Below are 22356 nucleotides of genomic sequence, written 5' to 3'. Positions count from 1 at the left end.
GAAGAGCTTTTTTTCACCCTAAATAACGGGTAGATTTCAGGTTATGTAAATCCTGCAGCTCACAGTTACACCAGCTAAATATTTTGTATGTTTATTTTTCATTACTGAAGACTGGTGACACTGATAAGAAGGCAGGTAAATACTGCATGGGAAACGACAGATACAGCAGCAATCAAAGGGCAGGTAGTGCTGGATCAGGAGGAATTATGACAGAAAGATGGGATTTGGGATGCATCCAAAAGGGCAAGGAGAGTGCAAGCACAGGCTGATGGGGATGTCTGAGCTGCTGAAATGCTGTGCTGCCAGCAGAGGTGGGTGTGCTGCACTCAGGATATGGGGGGTTCAAGGCATGCATGGGGAGCAGGGATGCTGCAGCCTCCTGCATGTCTCAGTCCCCACCTGGGCTGACCAGGACAGGAACAAAGAGATCCTCTGCCCTCCCTGGAACAAAGGTGCTGCCTCTGTGCATGAAGCAGTGAGGAGGAGGCAAACTAACAGAGGTTCAGCTCCTCTGCCAGCCCACCTCAACCATACACTGAGAAAGATTTCCCACTCCTTCCCTACCTGGTGCTATTCACCAGCACCTGTGGGATAAAAGGGAAAACCTCAGAAAACTGTCTGCCTTCTCCCTTAGACCTTTCCCGTCACTTCCATTTTCAGTCTCGGGGGGCACAAAATAAAGGCTGCTTTTGGTCTCTGAACCCATGCGAGCAGTTCCTGGATATCCTGCTCTCCTCAATTACAACTTAATACTCCCAGCAAAGGTCACCACCAGCACTTACTCCCTCCTCCCCTTACACAACAGAGGGACAACACAGAACCCAGGTTAGAATGACTGAAACTTTATTTTAATTAAAATAAAAACAAAAAACGTGACAGAAGAACAATCAAACACAGTACCTGAGAACAACTGTGTAGGGGTTAAGCATCAGCCTGAGGAGAACACTGCAACCCAAGCAGGGCAGGTAAGATCTCTCCCCTACAGGTCACAGATCAGCACATGTTTCATTACACGATGGTCTTTGACATAGATTTGCCAGGGAGCAGAAGTGGGGACTAAGTTTATTGTTCCCTCTCCATTAATTTGTTCTGTGGTATCCTGGTAGGCACTTCCACCCTCTCAGGATGTTTTAGCACTGTGCACCCCGTGCCTTCAGTATCTCCAGCTAGAGGAATCCTTCCAGCTGCGTTCCTGCCACTCACCTGCTTGATCTTCACTGTATGCTGATTACACTGCTAAGATATGATAAGTGCCTGAGGTGAAGAATAATAATTTATTGTCTGACCTAAGAGTTCAAGAGAAGGTGTGACCATGAGATTGCTCACTGAAGAGTAGTAATGAGAAGTACTGGCCTCAGACTCTGTACCCATGTCCAACACAGAGGTTGCACAGGGGAGGACCCTGGAATTTGTGACCCTTTTGATGTAAGAAATCAGACAGCAGAAAATGCTGGTCATATGGCCAGCAAGCCACGAGCAGCAGATTTGTTTGTACATAAGCATCTTCCCTGTGCCTCCTCACACACAGAGAAAAGCACTTGAAGTCACATTCAGTCCAGAATATGAGTTAAAAAAAAACCTCTTGCATCAACTAAATTTCTATTAAAAACTGGCTATGCTGTCAGGAAAGCAGATTAAGTGTGTAATATACCCAAGTGTGAAGTGCTATCACTACTCAGCAAAATCTGAAATTTGGAATAGAAGTCTGAACTTTGGAATAAAAGAGCAACAGTTTTGCATGACAACAAAACAGGTGTAAGCAAAACAGATGTTATCAAAGACAGCACTGTAACACATGTAGTCTGGATGAAACTCCAGGCAACAGAAGAAAAATAATATATATATATATGTGTGTGTGTGTATCATATATATATATATAAAGACCAAGAGATAAAAACTGAACATGGACAAATGGTCTCTTTCTTTAAGTCCCCCATGCCAAGAAAAAAAAGGGTTGTTTTTCTTTTGGTATTGAAAAAAAACAAAAATAAAGAAAAAGGTACATGATGCACATGGACTACTGAAGGAGGGAGCTGGTAACACACCTGAGGAACACAGCACCCTTCCAATTTTTCCATGTAATGACATTGACCTTAGCTTTGGATGCAGCATCTCACCTGCCCTCTGGGCTGAAGGAACAGTGCAAGAATGCAGCCACTGCCAGGGCAGGGAAGAAGAAATCTCCAGGGAATGATGGTGTCCACCAGCGGGGCTCATTCTGAGCAGACTGCATACCTTGAACACAGGCATGGTCACAGAGGAGGTGGCTACCTCCAAGTGGGAGGAGGAAGCAAAGGGGAGGAAAAAGCCAAATGGAAACAAAAACAACAAAAAAAAATCATGTGATAGCTACAGAGGTTATCCATTAGAAAAATAAAACCAAAGCAAAATTAAAAAAACCAAACAAAACAAACCAAAACCAAGCAGCCTGTTGAAAGCTGATTTCAGCTTTACATTGTTTACTGCAGTAAACAGGGGCCCTACAAACCCTTTTCCATGGGAGCAGCACTCATCCGTGTGAGCAGTCGGGCTGAAACAGAGAGGGCTGGCTCAGGAGGGCAGGGAAGCTCATGGGCACAAGCAAACCACAGAGATTGTGCTTTGCAGAGATCCCACATCCTACCTTCCTAAAGACGAAGGACTCCTCGTTGTAAACAGGGTTCAGGCCATTGTTCATCACCATGCGCGTGCGGAACTCCTTGCGTATCGTGTCCGTGGGCAGCCCGTACATATCCACCTCCACATAGGTCCCAATCTTCTTGTCTGACAAGAACTGGCCAGATATCACCTGCAACACAGTAAGAGAGTAAGGAAAAGCAATACAAAGTAAGGATATTGGAAATAGTGGTCATTTTTTACTGACATCACTCTGAAAAATGGTTTATAGCTGGCAGATGCGTTTAGTTCCTTATATGAAAATGGTGTATTTTAAACTGCACCTCTTTAGAAAAGCTTTTGTGATGAGATATATAAATATAACTAAGCTTTTGTGATCAGATATATAAATATAACCTTCACCTGAAATGACTGTGCTATGGTATTACCAGTTCTCAGTCATCCCAACCAGGCAGTGTCTCACAGAAGCATTCACTGTATGGAAACACTGAATGGAACAACCAGAGCTGGCACTGCTATTCCACAACTCCAAACACTGTTCAGAAGCACTTTTTTCTATGATCCATCTTGACCACAAGAGGTGAAAGGATACTATTGCTCTGCTTTCAGTTAGGTGAAGGCTTGAAACTAATCATGTGTCAATCTGACTCCATATTGTGTGTCTGGAAAGTGCAGGATGCTTAAAAAGTGAAAAAATGCACACAATTCCTCTGTATCGTTATACATATGAAGATTTGTTGCCATTCCACTCCAAGTCAAGATTAATCTAGCCACAGCAGGTGATTACTCCAGTGAAAAATTTTATTTCATCAAGATGATCTATTACTTAAAAACACAGCTAATGTTTTCATTACTACAATCAAGGAGGGAAGAAAAAAACTGAAACATGATTTCACAGACCTAAGCTCATTCCAAATCCTTTTGTTTCTATGACCTAACATCCTTCCAGGGAACACTCTGGATAACAGATATGAAAAATTATGTGGCTGAGGGGTATCACTGCTGGCTTTTGGTCCACTCAGCACCTTAATTACAAAATTTGTATGGAATTTTATAGTAGTTTTAGTCACAAAAGAAAAGTAACTGTCAAACTACATGACCTAGGAACTATCCCACTTTCTTCTTGGAGGGACAGTGCTTTTATTACCATTCAAGAAAAACACCATTAATAAAACATGTTTATTCTTCTAGAGGTGAAATGGAACTTAGTTAAACATCTAGAATGCATGAGGAATGCTTGACCAGCGATGGTGTGAAATTTAAATGCAGCACATGGAAAATGTTAAATAAAAGCTGAAGTCTTTTGTTCACAAAACAGGTTTTACAATCATCAGCCTCCTTCCAGAACTTGGTACCTAACCATGCTTTAGAACTACAACAGGAGTTTTATGGACTTTGTTACTCATAAATAACTCCAAAGTAAAGGCCTGACTCACATCAACCATTTTTCTCTGTTCATTTTGAAAATATCCTGTCCATGTGTGCCCAGATTCCTCCCTGCTCTCTACTGACAAGTGATGTTGAGCAATTTCATATGGAACATGCAAACAAACTTCACTCCTTTATCCATTTGTGTGGGCTCATGTGTTTCAAAAAGACCATGAAAGCTGTTAGAATATGACAATGTGTAATAACACATAATTTCTAATTCTATCACATTCCACTAAGATCAAGTAAACAAAGGCAACTTAGCCAGCAATATAAAAAAAAAGAAACAATTTGCTGGAATCTACCCAGTCCAAGCACATTTACTGTATATATCCTATTTCTGATGATTTTAAATGTGCTGTTGGATGTGATGCCAGCTGTCTGTTGCTGTTTTACCTGTACAGAACATGTTGCAGCAATAACACCATCTACAGGAGTTTCAGAGAAGGGGTCAAACGTCCTGTCTGGTCTTCGCATGAAATCTGGCTTTAGTAGATACCTTATTTCAAGGGGAAAAAAAAAGAGAAAATTATTCTGGACTGGAAATTAAAATTGTATTAAATACATATGAAATACAGAATCATTCCAGCTGCAAGTGTGAGGAAGTAAAAGAAAGTATTACTAAAGATTAATTTTAATTTTGAATTACCAGTTACTGAGAGATGAACTCAATCCAGGATTTTAAGATAAAATAAATGTAATCAAAATAATCAAGACATTTCAGAACAACTGAGTAAGACAGTTTAAAAATACAGGGAGTTATCATATAATAAAATACAGATGCTCTCATTCGTTTTAATACTTTAACACTTTGGAAAAGCACAGAGGGATTTTTCAATTTTGTTTTTCCAAATGAAGCAGTTCCTTAGAGTTCAAGACTCATAAACTAAATTTCAGCTTGAAGCTAATTTTTTCATTGTGCTTATGAAACCTTGGGGGAAACAACTGATAATGTCAGCACTGACAGATTGTTAATTATAGCAGCATGAAAGGTACCACCACAAAAACAATACCACCCTGAGGACCTCACACTGGATCAACATATCAATGAAGCCAATATGTGCTCTGCACCAAAACCTAAGGATCCTCCCATCAAAATGAAACTGCAGTTGATCACTGCAGAAAAGCTGCATATTACAGACATTCTCTTCCACTGATGGAAGAAAATGTAGAATCAGAAAAATCATGCTAATTCTGTAACCCTGACAGACAAAGCTGCTAGAAGATTAATTTTTATCCATTCTTAGTCTCTCTAGTGAATCACTGGTAAAAAATATTATAAATATATATTATAAATATTATATTATAAAATATTATAAATGTTAAAATATTATAAATTTATGTATTATAAATTCTAGAAAGAATTCAGAGATTAAAAAATGCTAGAAAAATTCCAATGGAAATAATGTCAATGTTTTCACCCATTTTTTTAATAACATGGTTTCTGTTTGAAAGCAATATTACTCCTTTTTCTTCCATTAAAAATGTTTTTCTTCCATTAGAAAAATGATTTCTTAATATTCCATTAATTTAAAGTAGGTTGGTGCAGAAGGGAACTAACTATCCCTAGCTTCTGTTTTCAGCCTGCTGAAATAAAAAATGCTGAAATGATCTTGTTTCATCAGCATGAAAGCTGCAAGTCTAAGAAAAGAGGAGTACAGGCAGAAGGAAATGTTCAGTTTCTAATTTCCTTTCTGTAACTGGAACACCACCACATTTACAAAGCATATCAAAATATTACCGTGCATTACCACAACATAATTATCAAAAAACTGTTGTAAGAATCCAGGAATTTAGTTGGTAATTTTTCCTGTCCTTCAGAGAAATTGGCAAAAGTAAGCAGGTACTCTTTTACTAAGCTGGTGGGTCCAACAAGAAAGCAACCAAACTCTGCCATAGAAAAGCTTTGGTTTTTTTCTGTTCTTGTTATTTTGACTGAAGTTACAGAGCCTGCACCTTTGTCAAAGCCAAGAGCCTCTTTTGGAGTGCTCCCAACTGCAATGATGGCATGGAATGGCTAAGCACTGTGTGCCCATTCTGCAAATGAGGAATTTTACCAAGTTCCATCTACTCAGATTTTCTTTCTGAATAAGATCTGCAGTAGTAAAAGAGTAGTTCCTTCCCAGGAAGAGTTTGCAGATTCTAATGTGTTTCTGGACTGTCATTTCCTGTGATTCATTAAGCTTCCCCTTCTCTCCTGGTGCTAATGATCAGTCTATCCTATTAAGGTCTATGCTCAACATTTGAGAAAAATATGTCAGTATTAACTGACCATCCTTTGTCATGCAAAAATCATGAGCAAGAACTTAGATGAAACACTTCAGTATTCTCTGTGAAATCTGTGCTCCAATTAAGAGTACACAGATTAAAAATATGTTCCCTATGTATTCAGATTCCACTTGTCCAAGTAAATTTGGCAATTCTGTTAACTGTGCAATGAATCTCCATTCTGAGGCATATCTTCAAAGAAAGATGAGAACAGAAGGTGGAGATGTATTTAAATATCTGTGTACAGTATTAATGATCTTCATAATATGAACACAAAGCCTCTTCGATCTCATTTAAAAACTGGGCATAATTAAAAGCATATTCATTACAGTACCTCCTTATGGGGGATAATTCTCCCTGAACTCTGCTAATTTCTACTCTTCACCTAGCATCCCATTTTCCTTTTGTAACACATAATTAATAGTGACAAAATTTCATTAAAACCTTAGTAAAGGACTCTGATACACAGTGACAACAGTTTAAATCATATCACTCACCCGCACGATCCATTGTACTCAAATTTTCCTTGATTCAACTGCATTGCCAAATCTGTCAAGAGAGAAAATTTACTAACTTTCCTGCTGAATAATGCAGGTCATGAACTAGATCAGAAAATAAGACTGTTTTCCCAGGATAATAAGTTGAAATAAAAAAATTAATGCACACAAAACCCACATGTAAGAAATAAAAGGAAGCAACAGGAAAACTTAATGTTTTTTCACAGGAGTAACAGCTTTACCAAGCATGCTGAAGTCTATGCTGTGCTTAGGAAACAGTCTTTCCCTGAATTCAAACTTGGCTGGCAGGGAAGTAACAACTGTGGACATGTTAAGTGCCTGGGATGGGATTTCCATCATCTAACTTTTGGTATCTACAGCAGAGATGTCCCCATTTCTGCAGATCACTTTGAATAAGAGAGGATAAAGAGCTTTAAGAGTGCAACAAACCTCAGAATAAAAAATATACTAGAGGAGACATCCTTGAAGAATGTATTCTGTCACAATGACCACAGACAACTACCTCTGAAGAAGCTGTCTGTAGCTTGATGTTTTAAAGAAGGTGGGGTGCATATCCCACTGGTTTTCTGTGGACTTAGTTGAATAAAACACCACACAAAGATCACAGCAGCATTGCTTTGTTTCAAAATTTAAAAGCATGTGAGTTTCACTGAGTGCATTGTTACAGCACTTGTATAGAAAGACACATCATAAACATGTAACAACCTCCCTCTCATCCAACCCTCTCCAGAATTTTGTAAAAAATGAAATATTTTCCTGCAGGTTTCTACTTACACAGGAATATAACCTCCTAGTTTAGCAACAAAACAGGTATTTCTCTTGCCCAACTGGCTGTACCTTCAAAGGAAACAAAATCTATTCTGTTGGTGCTCTGATACGCCAAATACAAGATTGTCATATGCCCATACCAGGTGTTACTGGACTTACTGGGCAGCTGTAACTTTTATTTCCTCAATCTTTTATTTCCTCAATCATCTTCATCTTGAAGCACAGCTGGATCACAGAAGAGGAATACAGGAAAGTTGCTTACTTCCACCTGGACAATTACTACTCGTAATTTGCAGTATAAAAGGGCTGGGAATGACATGCAGTGGGCAGAGGCAGTGTTGGGAGCAGAGTGAGGTTTGTATTTCTGCTCCAGCCTCCCTGTCATGTCCAGTGGAGTGCTCTACAAGCAGCATATTCCAGTGTATCCCTTCTCCTGTTTCCTCAGCTGGTGAAATTGGGGCACAGCTTTGCAAGACAGAACTCGGGGGTTGATCATGAGGAGTGTCTGCAGTACCAAAGACACTGTTCAGGGAGGGGGAAGTAAGCACAAAAGCACTGCCACAGCCAGAAAAAGGAAAAGGAAAACAGGTCTGTTCTAGATGTATGACTGAAGATATTCTTAGATAAATTAAACAAACCCATCAAAACAACAAAAAGCCTGCTCTGCTATACTCACACCTTCACTGAACAGGAACAATGCATCTCCTCTCAGATCACCCTGTGGAGCAGCATTTCCATTCCCTGGCACCATTCTCTCAGCTGGGATCTCAGACCCCATCCTCTGCTGCTGAGCACATGACTCCTAACACTTCACAATAACTGGTCTAGAAATGCATTTGTCACACACTCATTACTTTTTACCATCTTAATCTGTGCACTCCATCTTTGCTTTGCATACACACACCCAACTGTGCCAGAGCTGTGTTTTCTGAAAGCACTGATTTCCCTGTAATTAACACTTTTTATTAATAAAAAACCATTTCTGTGAGAAGATGCAATACTCCATTATTTTTTCCATAAAAGGGGACTGAATTTTCCTTCTGTGCATGGCTTTTTTTATTGCTCCTTGTCTTACGCTTCTGTAATTCCACCCTGCTGTATTATTTAGCCATATGTCTGTTCCCTCAAAAAATGCCAGAAGCAAATCCATGGCATCTGTTTGAGAGTTACTGCCCAAGCCATTCTTTAGGATTGAGGTTCACTGGTCGTTGCTGCCTACCTGGGGTCTGATAGTTCAGTGAGACCATCTGGCAGCCAGCGTTCCAGAAAATTTGAGGCATGTAATTACTGGAATCCACACGGCCTCCCTTTGGGTATATCCGACTCATTTGTCGTTTATTATAACTATGGAATTCATCAAGGAAAATGAAATGAAATCATCATAGAAATGTGGAGTCATGTCCTGGTATCTTCAGTATTTCAACATGAAAATACCTCTTATGTGAATCTCACTATTTCTCCTTCCATGAGGTACTTCCCCTTTTCCTTTGTAGACATGCAACACTAAATCTAGAAAGGTGCACTGCTTGATTTTAGGAGTGGTAGAAAAGTGGGATGAGGAGGTGAAAGGATACTTCACAAACTCAATGGCATGAGTCTTCAAATACCCTAGTCCGACTGATTCATTGAAAGAGGACATGTTATGGTGAATATTACGTTCTAGAAAGAAAAGACAAGACATTTTAAAACACTTCTGTAATGACAAATCACAACTCAAAATCATGCACTGTAACAGCAGGACACAGCAATTTTTTGTCTCTTTCCCCATTATCTATTACTCATTGAATCAAATTATAGTGATAAGAAATTTCATAGAAGCAAATTACAGCGATGATAAATTTCATACTATTTCTGACTCGCTTTTCTGTTTCACTCCTTGGGAAATCAACAAAATTTTCATCTTTTGTTTAGGACAATATTGTTATTCAGAGCCTGCACTGTGTGGTAGATAAGGCAAACCAACATGATAAATGGTCTGGTGTGCAGTACCAGCTCACTGCTCACCACTGTGACAGCCTTGCTCACCTTACTGCAGAGAGAGATGAACTAAAAAAAAATATTTCTGTTGGAAAGGCCCACGGAATAGAACCAATCTCAACAGCTTCATATTCTCCCAGTAATTTAGTGACTCCATGTGGATGACTAATGGAATAACAAGCTAACTTCACATTCAAGGAAACAGGTCCACAAACATACTGATGATGGTCATTAAACTATAAAAATCTTACGCCTTTATTTCTAAATTTAGGGAATGTAGAGATTAAAAAACTACCTAGGTTAAGCAAATACTTGTATTTCATTCAACCTTTTATGTTACCTTCTGCTACATCGAAACCTTGAAATTTTACAGGTTGAGCATAGTTGACCATTGTTGATAAATATGGATGTATATTGGTTGTGGCACCTACATATTTGTAAGATGCCATCCACGCTTGTTCATCTTCCACAGTTACTAAACCCTGCAAACACATTAAAAAGAACAATCACCATTTCTGTGTGCAAACACTGTTGTTGGGTTTTTCAAAGGAGGGACAAAATTATAGCCAAATCTGCAGAAGGTTAAAGAGAGTGCAAATTAATACAAGAAAAGTGGAAGTTTAGTGTCACAAGTTAAAATTTATTTTCTTGTTGATATAAAACTCTCAGTGTTACAGGATGCATGCAAGAGGGCTGATGACAGAAAAGCTCCTAAGCAGTGGGTAAATATTACATGAAGTTAGTAGGATAACACTGGGATAAAAGATAAATATTCCAACAGCCTGAACAATGCTGGGAGATAATGATCCATCTTTGTCAAATAAATTCCAAAAATTGTGATTTAATATGCATTTTCTGATAGAAACTGTGTATACTTGGCATTCAGTAGAACTTCCTCAGCATCAAAACACAAATAGGTTCCACTGTTAATCTTTACTAATAGAAGCAAACCAACATGTAGGAACCACAGCCTTCACTGGACAAACAGATGTCATAAGACCAACAAGTTCATATTCTTATCTGCTTCAACTGATAAAACCCTGAATCCATCACCTATATAAATATGCACTTTATTTATAACAGAACTTTTCTACAAGTATCTCATCTGCTAGAAACCTACATTAGGAAGCACTTCTTAACTGGTTCTACCTGTCCAATATTTGCCTTTCCCTAAACCAGTTTGAAACATTCTTTTCACTGAAATGAAGAAAAGAAAAAAAGAAAAAAAGTACCTCTGTCAAGCTAAGCAACCTTTGCAAATTCATCATGTTTTCCCCACACATGCATTTTTGGTTGTTCTACCAGTGAACCAGTGACCAAAAAATCTGACTGTAGGCTGACACCGACCTTCTGCTGGGAAGTATGAAGTGTATTCGAACATTCTTGCAATGCTGCTTTTTATTTTCAGACTGCAGCTTGTGTTTGTCAGAAGTTCTCCCTCACCATTGACTCAGGATATAGTAAGAGGAAGTGCTACCAAGCCCTTTCTGGGCTTGGAGGAAAATGCAGTTCACAGAACCTACACTACAACTACAACTCATTTACTCTCTGAGATGGGAGAGTAAAGGAAAAGTGAACCCACTTGCCAGCATTATGGCACCTCTGCCAGCCAGGCATTGCAGACACATCTCAAAGAATGAAAACCATGTGAAGTGGAACCATTTATGCCCTGGTATGAGATGATTATAGTCACAAGGAGCACAATTTTCTGACTGCATAGAATTACTGAGTTAGCAGAATGAGTCCAGGTACACATTGTTGTATGTGCATTTTAGACTGAATTAAACTTCCAGCAGCCCGTGAAATCAAACTGACACCATATTTTAATGCTGATCATCAGGGCTCAACCCAACTGCTTTTCAGAAATGTGCAAACTGACGGTTCACAGATCTGATCCCAAAATATCCCAAACAGCACATCCCTGTGTCAGTAGAAAACAGGGTTTGGTTTTTTTTTTTTTTTGTTACTAGGTCAATAGCTGTTCATAGAGCTTAGATCAAATTCAGGTAAAATTTATTCAATGAAACCAGTTCTTTTCAGCATCTTAACTTTTGAAAGGCCATTAACTCAAGAAGAACTGACCATCTTCAAAAACCCAGACATCTTTAAAGTGCCTCCTGTTGACCGCTCAGAACAGGTAATCATTGTATTTGATCCATCCACACTACAACTAAAGGAACCACAGCGGAAAGGGAGTCAAAGGGATTATGATGCCTCAGTGCCCAGGCAATGGTACCCTGCAGGTACAGCTCTATGGCTGTGTTAGTGACACTCTGGCTCAAAGAGTGTCCCAAGACAATGTATTAGCCATTGATTTTTTTCTTATTCCCTTGCATACCCTTAATTTTTAGAGTAGGGCTATACTCTGCACTGTTCACAACTTTCTGAGTTAAGAAAGGGGTAAGGATGGAATGTTTCTTGAAATCTACAGAAACAAAGGAATGGTTACAACAGCACACGACTCTCTTAGGGGATAGAGAGGACAAGGGGGAAAAGTTGATCTCCATGTTATTTACACCTCCCCACCCCTCAAGAAAAGAAGCAGAACCCACTTAGGTAACAACACAGACTGAAACAAAGTGTGGTTATGAACAGGAGCAGCTTGAATGAGAGAAGAGGAGGAGGAGAGTGGAAAGAGGTGGGAAAAGTCTTACAGAAGGGATTCCTGGGAGAAGATAAATGCAGAAGTCCCAAGGGAAAGCAAAAGGAAGAAAAAGAGAGAGGAAAACAAGGTGCAGTCAGGGTAAGGGCAGAGGAGAAAATAAATCAGGGATGATACATCTCAACACCATTCAGAGAACTGGTTTCCCAGTGCATGACATTGGAGACTGAGATCAGATACGTCTAAGCAGGCAGAGGTCATGCACTCCTGTCTGTCCCCAGATTTTCTGACAGCCCTGACCCCAGTATAAAAGTATAGCAGAAGAAGCCCTAGAGGACAGAAGGAAAATTTCAAAAATAGGTGCAGTGAAACTAGGCATAAAATCGTTAAACCACTGAGAATGCATGGTAAGTAATATGCATGTTATATATAAAGCAATAAAATAAACTACATTACATCCTGTGTCACCTTTTTATTGTTTTCTTGCTCAGAATCTTCAACAGCCTAAGGGAAAAAAAATATATAGACATTACCCAAAGAAAAAGCAATAGGAAACACTCACAGTAAGGAGAGAAAAATCCTCAAAACTTAATGCATTTAGCAAAAAATAAACCCTATTCCACCTTCCTGCATGGCTCATTGGTCCCAAACACTTTCCAAAATCTGTAGTCTATTCCAAATTTGGGTACACAAGATCTGAAACTCAGCCATGGGAATGGGATGAAGGATGCCAGTTAAGCCTAAACCAGAGCTATCACTAGATGCTGGGGACAGGAAGCTTCAGAGAAGAATGAAAGAATAACACACTCAGATAAAGATATCACAATAAAGATCATCTGATCTGCACGTGCAAACTGCCAGGCTCGGAAAACTGAGGGTTAAGAGTGCTTGAAGTGTCCATATTGGAGAAGGCCTGATGTTATTTGCAATGGAGCAGTCTGGTGTCTGACTTCAATTAAAAGCTACCATTACTGAGAATCTCAGATAAATATTATCTTGGCACTGAATGTACATTCCTACAGAAAAAAGATCAAGTCACTGATCAGCAAAGAAGCAGAGAAGTTACCCAAGGACATGTGCTGAGGATGAGTGACTAATTTGGAAACAAAAAACCAATCCTCAAAACAACAGCAACAACAACAAAAACAACCCACCCAACCAAAACATTCAGGTAGTTAATGACCAGCTGACTTAGTAAATGAAACTGCCCTAAAGCAAAGAAGTGAAATGATAGTTCATTATGAGGAACCATAAAAATGTCCTGAAGAAGCGAAGTGGTTGACTTGAAGAGCTACACGGAAGGCAGGTCTGATGGCATTGGTACTGCTACAGACACACTGCTATTTTCCACACCTACACTTCTGTCTGGAGAAAGATCCAAAGGAAAACAAGCAGGAGGGAAGAAGTGGCCAAAATACTTGAGTGAGAGGAACACGATCTGATAAGGTCACCTTAGCCCTCACACATGGGCTTTTCTCTGTAGCAAGCAGCATTAATGCCTTCAGTGCCAGAGCAGCTTACTTTTGAATTCCAATATTCTGTACCTAATTACTATCAACTAATATTCAAGTTACTGAGAACAGACTGATAAACTGCAATTGTCAGGTATGAGTGGAAAAAAGAGAACTTTTCCCCTGTCTGCCAGCTGTTTGTCTGATAGAGCCCCCCTGCCACACCACCACACCAGGAATTATTGTCCTGTTTTGCCTTCACTGCTGTAGGTGGAAGAGAGAACCTACCCTAAGGGTTAGCCATGAAAAGTTACACAGGGAAACCCTGCAGTGAAGACACAGAATGCAGCCCTGCAAAAATACTGCTGAACAAGGAAGATGATGTTCCACCTCTTGTTAGGATTTTGAACCTGAGATGCAAAGTAAAATATCAGAGGCTGGAGCAGAAAACTGCTTGCTGACTTTAATTAGTATTTCTGATTAAACCCTTCACTTGTTTGCTCCCTACATACTGATTCTGTTTCCTCAATGAGTACATCCTACCTGAACAAGTATTTTTGGCTACAAAACTTTGTGTTCCCATGAACTTAAATGCAAGGGGCACCTGGTGAAGATCTCAGGTTTGAATCTTCCAACAAGTGCTCTGATGTTTCCACAAAGCAGAGTGCCTTTGGCAACAACCTCCTTGGAAAGTTTTCATAAAAATATATGTGAAATAAGCAATCCCACCTTTTTGACACTGATGGCAACAGCTTCTTTTTGACTATAATCATCTACAGTAAGGTCACTTCCAAATTTGTACTCAGGATGAGCTTCTTCTTCCTGGTCAGCTGCATAGAAAACAAAAAGGATCAGTGCAAAAACCAGAGCAACTGCTGATTTCTTTGCAAGGCATGAAACAAATGACAGCTGAATTCACAGGTTTGGGTTTGGCACTTTTTAAAAAGAGGAATAAAATCCAGGGCATTAGATTTCTAAGAGTTAGTTAACTGTTTACAAGTGCAGTACATTAGAGCTAAGGCCTGAGATGATTAGTAAGAGAAATTTTATTTGCTGTATTTTTGAAGTAAGCAGTATTTTGCTTAGCGAAGGTGTAAAAAAAAAAGCCAATAGCCTTGGGAAATAACAAGAACTGAAGAAGATGCCAGTGGCCAGGCTTCTTGAGTGCATTGTCAGACTCCTTGTGTGCCCAACACAGGGAATGGCTCTCATTTGCTTTTAGGGTGATTTTCCATTAGACCATACAATACTTGAAAAAAAAATAAAGGGAAAAAAAATAAAGTAAAATATAAGAGAGGACCAGGTGGTAGGCTAAAGCTGGGACATTCACTATGACACAGGTCACAGGCCAGTCCTCTGGTTCAGGCACTTGCAGGTGATTTACATATTCTGAAAGTGGACATTTAAAACAGGGTTGGATCACACTCTAAATATGTGTATTTTTCTCTGATGGCCACATCACTGGCTCAGAGCTGGACATTTACACTGAGGATAACTGAGGTTTGGCAAGAAAAATCCTTTCCCTCATTTTATTCTTATAAAGTATAATGCAATAATCCCTCTGATGCTAACACAGTGACAATATGTGTTTTCAAAGCAAAGATCACAACTTCTTAGTCCCTCTCTCACAGACAGAATGAAAATCTGACTTGGTTGGTGCTCTAATATACGCTCTGAACAGTAAATGGAAGTTAAAATTGTCTGGGATGAGGTGGCAAGGCTGGGGTCTGTACAAATGCTCCTGCACTGAGCCCAGACCTGCTGCTGCTGCCACAGACCACAGGCACGTGGGTAAGGAGCACCCAGCCCAGTAATCTATTACAGGCAATGCCTGAGAGCCCTTCTCCAGGAAATCCTCACCGCTTTCTATTTCCTCTTCATTATCATCCTCCAGGATATTCACAGGTGCAGTAGTTTCCCCAGCCTCCATCATCTTTTTCAGAGCGTCAAGCTGTTCTGTTAATATGAAAAATAAAATTAAATTAGTCGTGACATGAACAGTTTGTAGCACGAAGAAATACAAGAGAACCATCAAAAATGATTCCCTGATCCTCAGATCTACATCTGTTTAATGAGTCCTCTGACTTTTCAGTTGGTACTAAAATTTTACACAGTAAGTAGCATCAATAAACACAGACTGTTGTTAGATCTGAAAAGTGGAAAATATTTCACAGAATATTTAGGAAAATATTTCACAGAAGCACAGAATCAATTCGATTGGAAAAGGCCTCTGAGATTGAATCTGACCTCTGATTGAACCACCACCTTTGTCAACCAGAGTGGTTGAATGCCACATCCAGTCTTTCCTTAAACACCTCTCCGGGCAGCCCATTCCAATGTCTAATCATCCTTTCTCTGAAGAAATTCCTCCTAAATCTCCACACACTTCAAAGGTCTTTGGAGCAAGCATATTACTTCCTCACAGAATAAACAGCCAGCTGTCTCTCCAGGGCTTGATCCATGCAAATGGAGACAAAGTCCTTGGATTTTCAATTGTGTTTCCATGTGCATTTCAGTTAGACAGCAGGAGCACAGCCATGTATGACTGAAGCCAGTGCAAGGTCTGGGTGCTTATCTTTGAATGGAGAAGGACCAGGGTTTATCATTACAGCCATACTGGAAACTAATATAGCAACATTATTGTTACTGAAAGAAGATAAAGATCAGAACTGGCAACAACAGCAAGAAGACCAATTTGAAATTCCATTTCATTTCATGCTTATCCTGGAAAAACACAGCAATGCAAACAGACTGGTGTCGGCAGAATTTACAAGAGATTCTATCTGCCTTATATTTTAGCTCAACCAGCAGTCTGATAAAAGTCCCAGGATTACATTTCTGGGTCTGTCTGTGCCTGTGCAGCATGCTGATATCGAGGCCTAGACTGGTACTCACATGAAACACAAGGGCAAACCAGATGTTATTTATGTATAATTCATATCCTTCCAACACTAAAGTACAAACAATCTGGAAACTTTAGTAACAAAGTCTGTTTGTAGCGATCTGGACTTTTGTTTATTTAATATTTGACAAACATTACTTACTCTTTTCTACTTCAGGTTTCAGCCTTTTATTCTTTATGAGAATCTTTCTTTTGAGGTCATTAGGAGATGGTAAAGCTTTACCTTGTTCAAGCTGTAAAACAATTAGAAGAAAACACTTAATAATAACAACAGCTATTTGGCCTCTCTGTATCCCTGTTTGGGGATTGGATTTTAGGACAGCAATACCAAGGGGCAGTGAACAAGCAGTGCCACTTCAGGCACAACCCCAGAAGGTTGTGTGCCTGCAGTTGTGCAGCTCCCTGAGCTCCTTTCCCCATCCCAGGGGAAAGCTGTGCTCAGGTAAAGCTGCTGGATGAAGCCAGTACTCAGGTCTCCAGCCTGTGTCACTCTCAGCTGCACTGCTCTAAACATTTTCCCATCCCTCCCACCTAGCAGGGGGTGTGGATGAGACCTGCAGCTCCTCCTCAGAGGAATTCCTGCCTTCCCTCCTTGTGGTTCACACAGCCCAAGCCACAGCTTAGCCCGTCATCATTTGATCTCTGAATAAGTCACTTTTTACAGTCCCCTCGAGCTGCTGACAAAAGTCAGGCAGCCCACACGCACTCGGAGAATGGAAATGGACTGGCACTGGGGAATGGAAAGCTACCCAATCCTCAGCTAGGTAGGGGGGACTGGTTTTGCCAGTAGGGTCACAAATTCAGCATTTGGCAAAGGAAAAGGGGAAGTTCCACATACACATACAAGAAGTATTAATAAAAGGTTTGTTCCAGTTTGGGGAAGGAGAAAAAATATTATTCAGAAAAGAGAAAAAGTATGAAATCCTCTGATTTAAGCCCCATCACCTCATTGAGGCTAAGAAACAAAGATTTAGGTAATTAGCACACTCTCTACCTCAGGCTTGCTAAAAATAGTTGCTGGTATAATCACAGAATATTCTGAGTTGTCAGAGACCCACAAGGATCATCGAGTCCAACTTTCAGGTGAATGGCCCATACAGAGATTGAACCCACAACTTTACATTCTTTGCACCATAACAAACGGGAGTTTTCACTGAAGCCTAAATGATACAGGAGTAGAAGGTATTTCCAAAAATAGTGACAATTCTTAGAAGAACTATCCAGATATTCTTATCTCTTAATCCAAATCTGAGCTGGAGAGAAGCAGCACTCCAGATGAACAAACAAAAGAACAAAGCATCATGGACTGAAACTAAATAAAAGCAGCAAAGGTGATAAATAATAACCCAGCAAAAATAAAACAGAATAACCAACCATATCAACCCAACCTCAGGAGAATGGGTGGAAACCTCCTTGTGGGAGGGTAAGGGTGTTCCACACCGACCAGGCTGGCTCAGGCAGGGAGTTTCAGCATGTTGGATGAAGAGAACTCATTTGCTCCCAGCACTGGAGCCGTAACTCCACTAGATGTCAGTGCCGCAGAGCTCATTTATGCCAGGCTGCATTCCCAGACAAGGCCATACTTGGATGCCCGTTTGGACAAATATTTGTTTTTACTTAAAACCAAATCTGCTTCAGCCAAGTGCCGTGTCTCTCTTAGGTCTGCCTCCCTCAGTCACTAGCCCAGGTTTATCAGGATCCAAGCGCTTGCAAAGGGCACGTTCCAAGCTCCTCCTGCAGTGTTTGCTTTGAGAGCAGCTGGGGACTGAATTCACCCATGAGGAGGAAAGGACACAAAATGCAGAAGGCTCAGCAGTGCTACAGAGCACAGGCAGCTGAGGCTAAATACTGGGCCCTGAGCTAGAAGCACAGCAGCCTTTGGCCAGCTCTATTTTAGGAATCCCAGAGAGCTGCTGGAAGCTTTTTGTGAGGGATGTGGCAGCGTGCTACAAACATCACAGGGGGACACTGCAGATTTAGATCTTTGGGATGCATTTTCAGTGCAAACACCTGACATTCACCAAGCCTTGTGTGCTGTTGCCCCTGCAACGTGCAGGGAAAGCCAGGAAAAGGAAAGCTCTAGGGATGCTAATGCCAGGAGCACCCCTTGCCACTGAAAGGTAAGGCAGAGTCCTTCTTGCTGTGGTCCCCCAGAGCACCACAGAGCATCTGCAGGCTTTGGGTGACTGCTGGCACGCAGTGAGCTCGTTGTAAGGAGCAAGGAAGGTCTGGAGAAGGAGTAGCAAGTGCTGTGTAACAAGCTGTTAAGTCTCAAATACTGTGTTTGTGAAGGAGCGTCTGTTGTTCCCTCCTGCCACGCAGGGGAGTGTAGTGCATGCAGATTACAGTGCACTCCATAGTCCAGATGAGCCTCCAGGAAACTCCTGGTGCTTAATTTAATTCTTAATGTAGTAGTGGGGCCACCTAGACTGCAGGACCAGACCTGGAGCATGAAACGTGCAATGTGCAGCTGAAAGAAGAGGTTTTTTCAGCTGTACAGAGACCATGCAATTTATAATTACTTGCTGTAATTAGTTGTTTTTAAACAGCGACTGGCAATTTCAGAGTGAGGTATGACCTGCAAAGACAATGTACGTGGTGTATTTTATGTAGGTGCTGATATTACATCACACATCAAGGGGGGGAGAGATTTCCCCAGGCTGTTTGCCAGAGCCCTGTACAGAAGAGATTAAACAAATCAGATAAAAACAAGTTTGTACCAAAAAGCACGGCCACCCAAAACCCTTAGGCATTTCTGAAAGCACAGGACTAGCAGTGAACAGCACTAAAGGTGATATGATCTCAGTTTATCATCTCTTTTAAATGAAACTAATACAAAAAAAAAATAAAAAAATGAAAGACTGGAAAAATGTAACATACTGGATGTGTTTCTAGAGGCTGCTTCAACAGGAGATCTCCAAAAAGATCTTCACAGTATTTTGACATCTTGTACTGTTGATATTTGCTGTGGAAAAGATTATGTCAGTTAATTTTTAAATATAAAAAAGAAATCACTATCACTCAGCACAAAAGAATAATACTAAGTAATGCAGACATCCAAATTATATACTGCCCACTTTGTTTCAACTGAGAAGTATTACTTTACTGTAATTATACTGTCAATAAAAGTCTATTATTTGACATGGATGAATTTAAGAAGACCAAAAAAGTAGAATAACTGAATCTCACACAGCTAATGGAACATCCAAATAAATTTCACAGCTTTATCACAGATAAAAATGCTGCCATTATTAAACTACATAAAGATTGATTAGTATATTAATGGTGTATTGACATTCAGTATGCCTGCATGCCCCCCTCAGTTTTCAAGTATCACATCATAGTATTTTAAACTATATCATCTCTCTTAGAGAATGCAAAATTAAAAATTAAAAATGGGCACTACATACCTGCAGTGATTTTCAAATGAAAGAATGACAGGATACTCTGATGTAACAAATGCTGTTTCCTTAATGGCTTGAATTACATCCTATAAAAAAGCAACAATATGATACAAGTTGGAATGGATCAAATTAAAAACATAATAAAAGGGATTTTTTTATTATCCCCCCACCCTGAGAAACACAGGCCTGTCTTAAATGTGCAGATGAAGACAGAAGGAGAAAAAACCCTGTGCTCTTGATACCCCAGAACAAACTCCCTGCACCTGCAGCAGGATGGCACCTTCACCCACAGCCATCAATGGATCTGCTGCTATCACCTATTGCCAGGGAGAATTCCTAGTCCCAGAGAAACTCCTGCATCTTCAGGCTTATTCCACAGCTAAGGAATTTCTCAGATAACAAAGAAGAAGATATTTACTCTGTGGTGCAAAGACCCCCAGGATGTGAAGAAGTGGGGCAAAAGCAGCAAGCCTGTCTCCTGCAGTTTCTGTGGAAAGGCAGATGGAGCACAGGGGTGGGTGATGCAAGTCAGAAATGAGCCCCAAAATCTGGGCCAGAAATCCTGCCCATCTCACTCCATCACACAGGAGCAGCATTCCAGTGCTGAGGAGGGGAGGGTGCCCTGCTTGGATACTTGTCCAAGGCTTCTGCTGGGGTTTGCTGCCAGGTGCAGAGGCCAGGCATTTACCTTGAAAAGAATGTCTGTGCACATTGCTTTTCCATGGGTTATTATTGGTTCTTGGTCTTCACCTTTGCCATCCCAACAGTCCAGCTCGACACACCTAAAGATCCAAGAAAAATAAACTTGGTGTTTATAATAAATAAACAGGTGAGCTACCTGAGACATGTTTTAGCAGTGATGGTCAGAGCAGTAAGTTGCAAATCAGTTCTGGGTATTGCACAACTCTTTCTAAGGTGCACATATGTTATTTCAGACTTCTTCTATAACTTTGGATATACCACCTTAAATATGGCATGTGTGAGTCAATATAGTCTCATCTGGACAATAATGTCTTTAGCACTGTGCTACTCTTCTTCTCATTCTAGCAAGTCAAGAAATTAAGCAGGGAATCAGAGATTAACATTTAAACTTCATAATTATAAAGCAGAAAGCCCTCTGAAATTCTTCAGCTATCATTTTGAGATCGAACATCTGTTAGCTTTCTCAAAAACTCTCTCCTTATATCAATTTCTACATTCCTCTGCCTGGAATTACTTTTGTGAGAAAAATTAGATTCTTATCTTATGAAACACATGTGCTTTCATTTGCCACACTAACATATTTATACATTCAACTATACAATACATCAACACCAAGGTACATTATGTAGCATTTTTAGTTTAAAGTATTGGATTCACAAATATTTATTATCTCCTGCTTCCAACCTGCATCCAGCCAAAAGCACTTGTCTGTACATCTCCACTGAAGACTTGCCACCAAACTGTCTGCCTGTTAAATACGTATTGTGAGAGGAGCTGATGAAATAATGAGCCAGAGGATGGTCCATTTCTTGATATAATTCCAAACGGTCCAAGAAAACTGGGGCATTTTCATCTGACATCAAGTATCTGCAAAACCCATCACTGGATATGACACCTGCAAGGAAGAAGGAGGTATGGTAAATAACTACCAGAAATTTCGAGTCAACAGAAGTCAAGCCATCCCACAGAGCAGGAATTCTAGCACAGAACCTGTTATTTACACAAGTTCCTGCAAGCAAACAGCTCTCCCCTTCCTCTGCTCCAGGCTGACCAGCAGCTGGTGCAAAATGTGCCACTGTGTTCCCAGATAACCAAATCAAAAATCAGGTGCCCGCCAGTTCAACACCTGAGGTCCAGCATTCACCATCAGCAGAACTAAGGCAGCAAAAAGAGGTGAAGAAGGTAAATAAGTAGTGACATCTCCTCAGAACAGTCACAGCAATTTTGATCTCTGGGACTTGTCTAAGTCAGGGATTCTGAGATTGCCTAGACCAGGCTTTTACGGCCCTTTCCTCCACACTTTCATATTTAGTCCTGTGCTACATCACTATCAACCAGCTTGTGCAGAGACTGTTCTCCACTGACAGAAATGTGGGGATGTGTACCTGAAAATCTTTGCAGAAGTTCATTTACAAAACATTAGGAAAATCTAAAATACTTTCCAGTTTACTATTTGAAATACACCTTCACACCTTTGTAAATGAAAACAGAAATCTACAATCAATGTGGAACATACAGGAGTTCAGAACAGAGAACTCATAACTCTTATCTGTCTGCTGGTCTATGCTTCAATAAAGTACAAAAAAATACAAATCAAGGGGTAATTTTTAATGAAACCAAATTAGGAATAATTAGTATGGCAATATCAGTTTTAAAGAGGCCAAGAGTCTGAAAAATGAAAATTATCTGTGATAGGGAAGAAGGCATTACTCACAATGAG

At 40.2% G+C, this 22356-nt stretch overlaps 1 protein-coding gene across 7 annotated transcripts in view; it reads right to left on the bottom strand.

The window, feature by feature from the left end:
* Positions 1–22356, bottom strand: part of PLCB4 (phospholipase C beta 4) — a 186519-nt gene that overhangs the window by 34979 nt on the left and 129184 nt on the right. For 5 of the 7 annotated variants that reach the window (XM_088052843.1, XM_088052842.1, XM_088052841.1 and 2 more), the window contains 14 exons: positions 21321–21531; positions 20623–20716; positions 19941–20020; positions 19411–19495; positions 16673–16763; positions 15489–15584; positions 14358–14458; positions 12646–12681; positions 9916–10057; positions 9173–9257; positions 8818–8942; positions 6810–6861; positions 4441–4543; positions 2624–2788 (listed from right to left, as the gene is read on the bottom strand). In XM_088052843.1, the coding sequence (XP_087908969.1) occupies positions 2624–2788; positions 4441–4543; positions 6810–6861; positions 8818–8942; positions 9173–9257; positions 9916–10057; positions 12646–12681; positions 14358–14458; positions 15489–15584; positions 16673–16763; positions 19411–19495; positions 19941–20020; positions 20623–20716; positions 21321–21531 (1466 nt within the window). The remainder of the gene's footprint in view (positions 1–2623; positions 2789–4440; positions 4544–6809; positions 6862–8817; positions 8943–9172; positions 9258–9915; positions 10058–12645; positions 12682–14357; positions 14459–15488; positions 15585–16672; positions 16764–19410; positions 19496–19940; positions 20021–20622; positions 20717–21320; positions 21532–22356) is intronic. The other 2 variants (XM_005525442.3, XM_088052846.1) reach the window with 1 other exon arrangement.

This window comes from Pseudopodoces humilis, chromosome 3 (genome assembly GCF_049639895.1).
Source record: "Pseudopodoces humilis isolate 2021_Gansu_Grassland_sample_001 chromosome 3, ASM4963989v1, whole genome shotgun sequence".
Lineage (NCBI taxonomy): Eukaryota > Metazoa > Chordata > Aves > Passeriformes > Paridae > Pseudopodoces > Pseudopodoces humilis.
The sequence above is the reverse complement of the archived record's forward strand: the minus strand, read 5'-3'. Positions and strand labels throughout refer to the sequence as shown.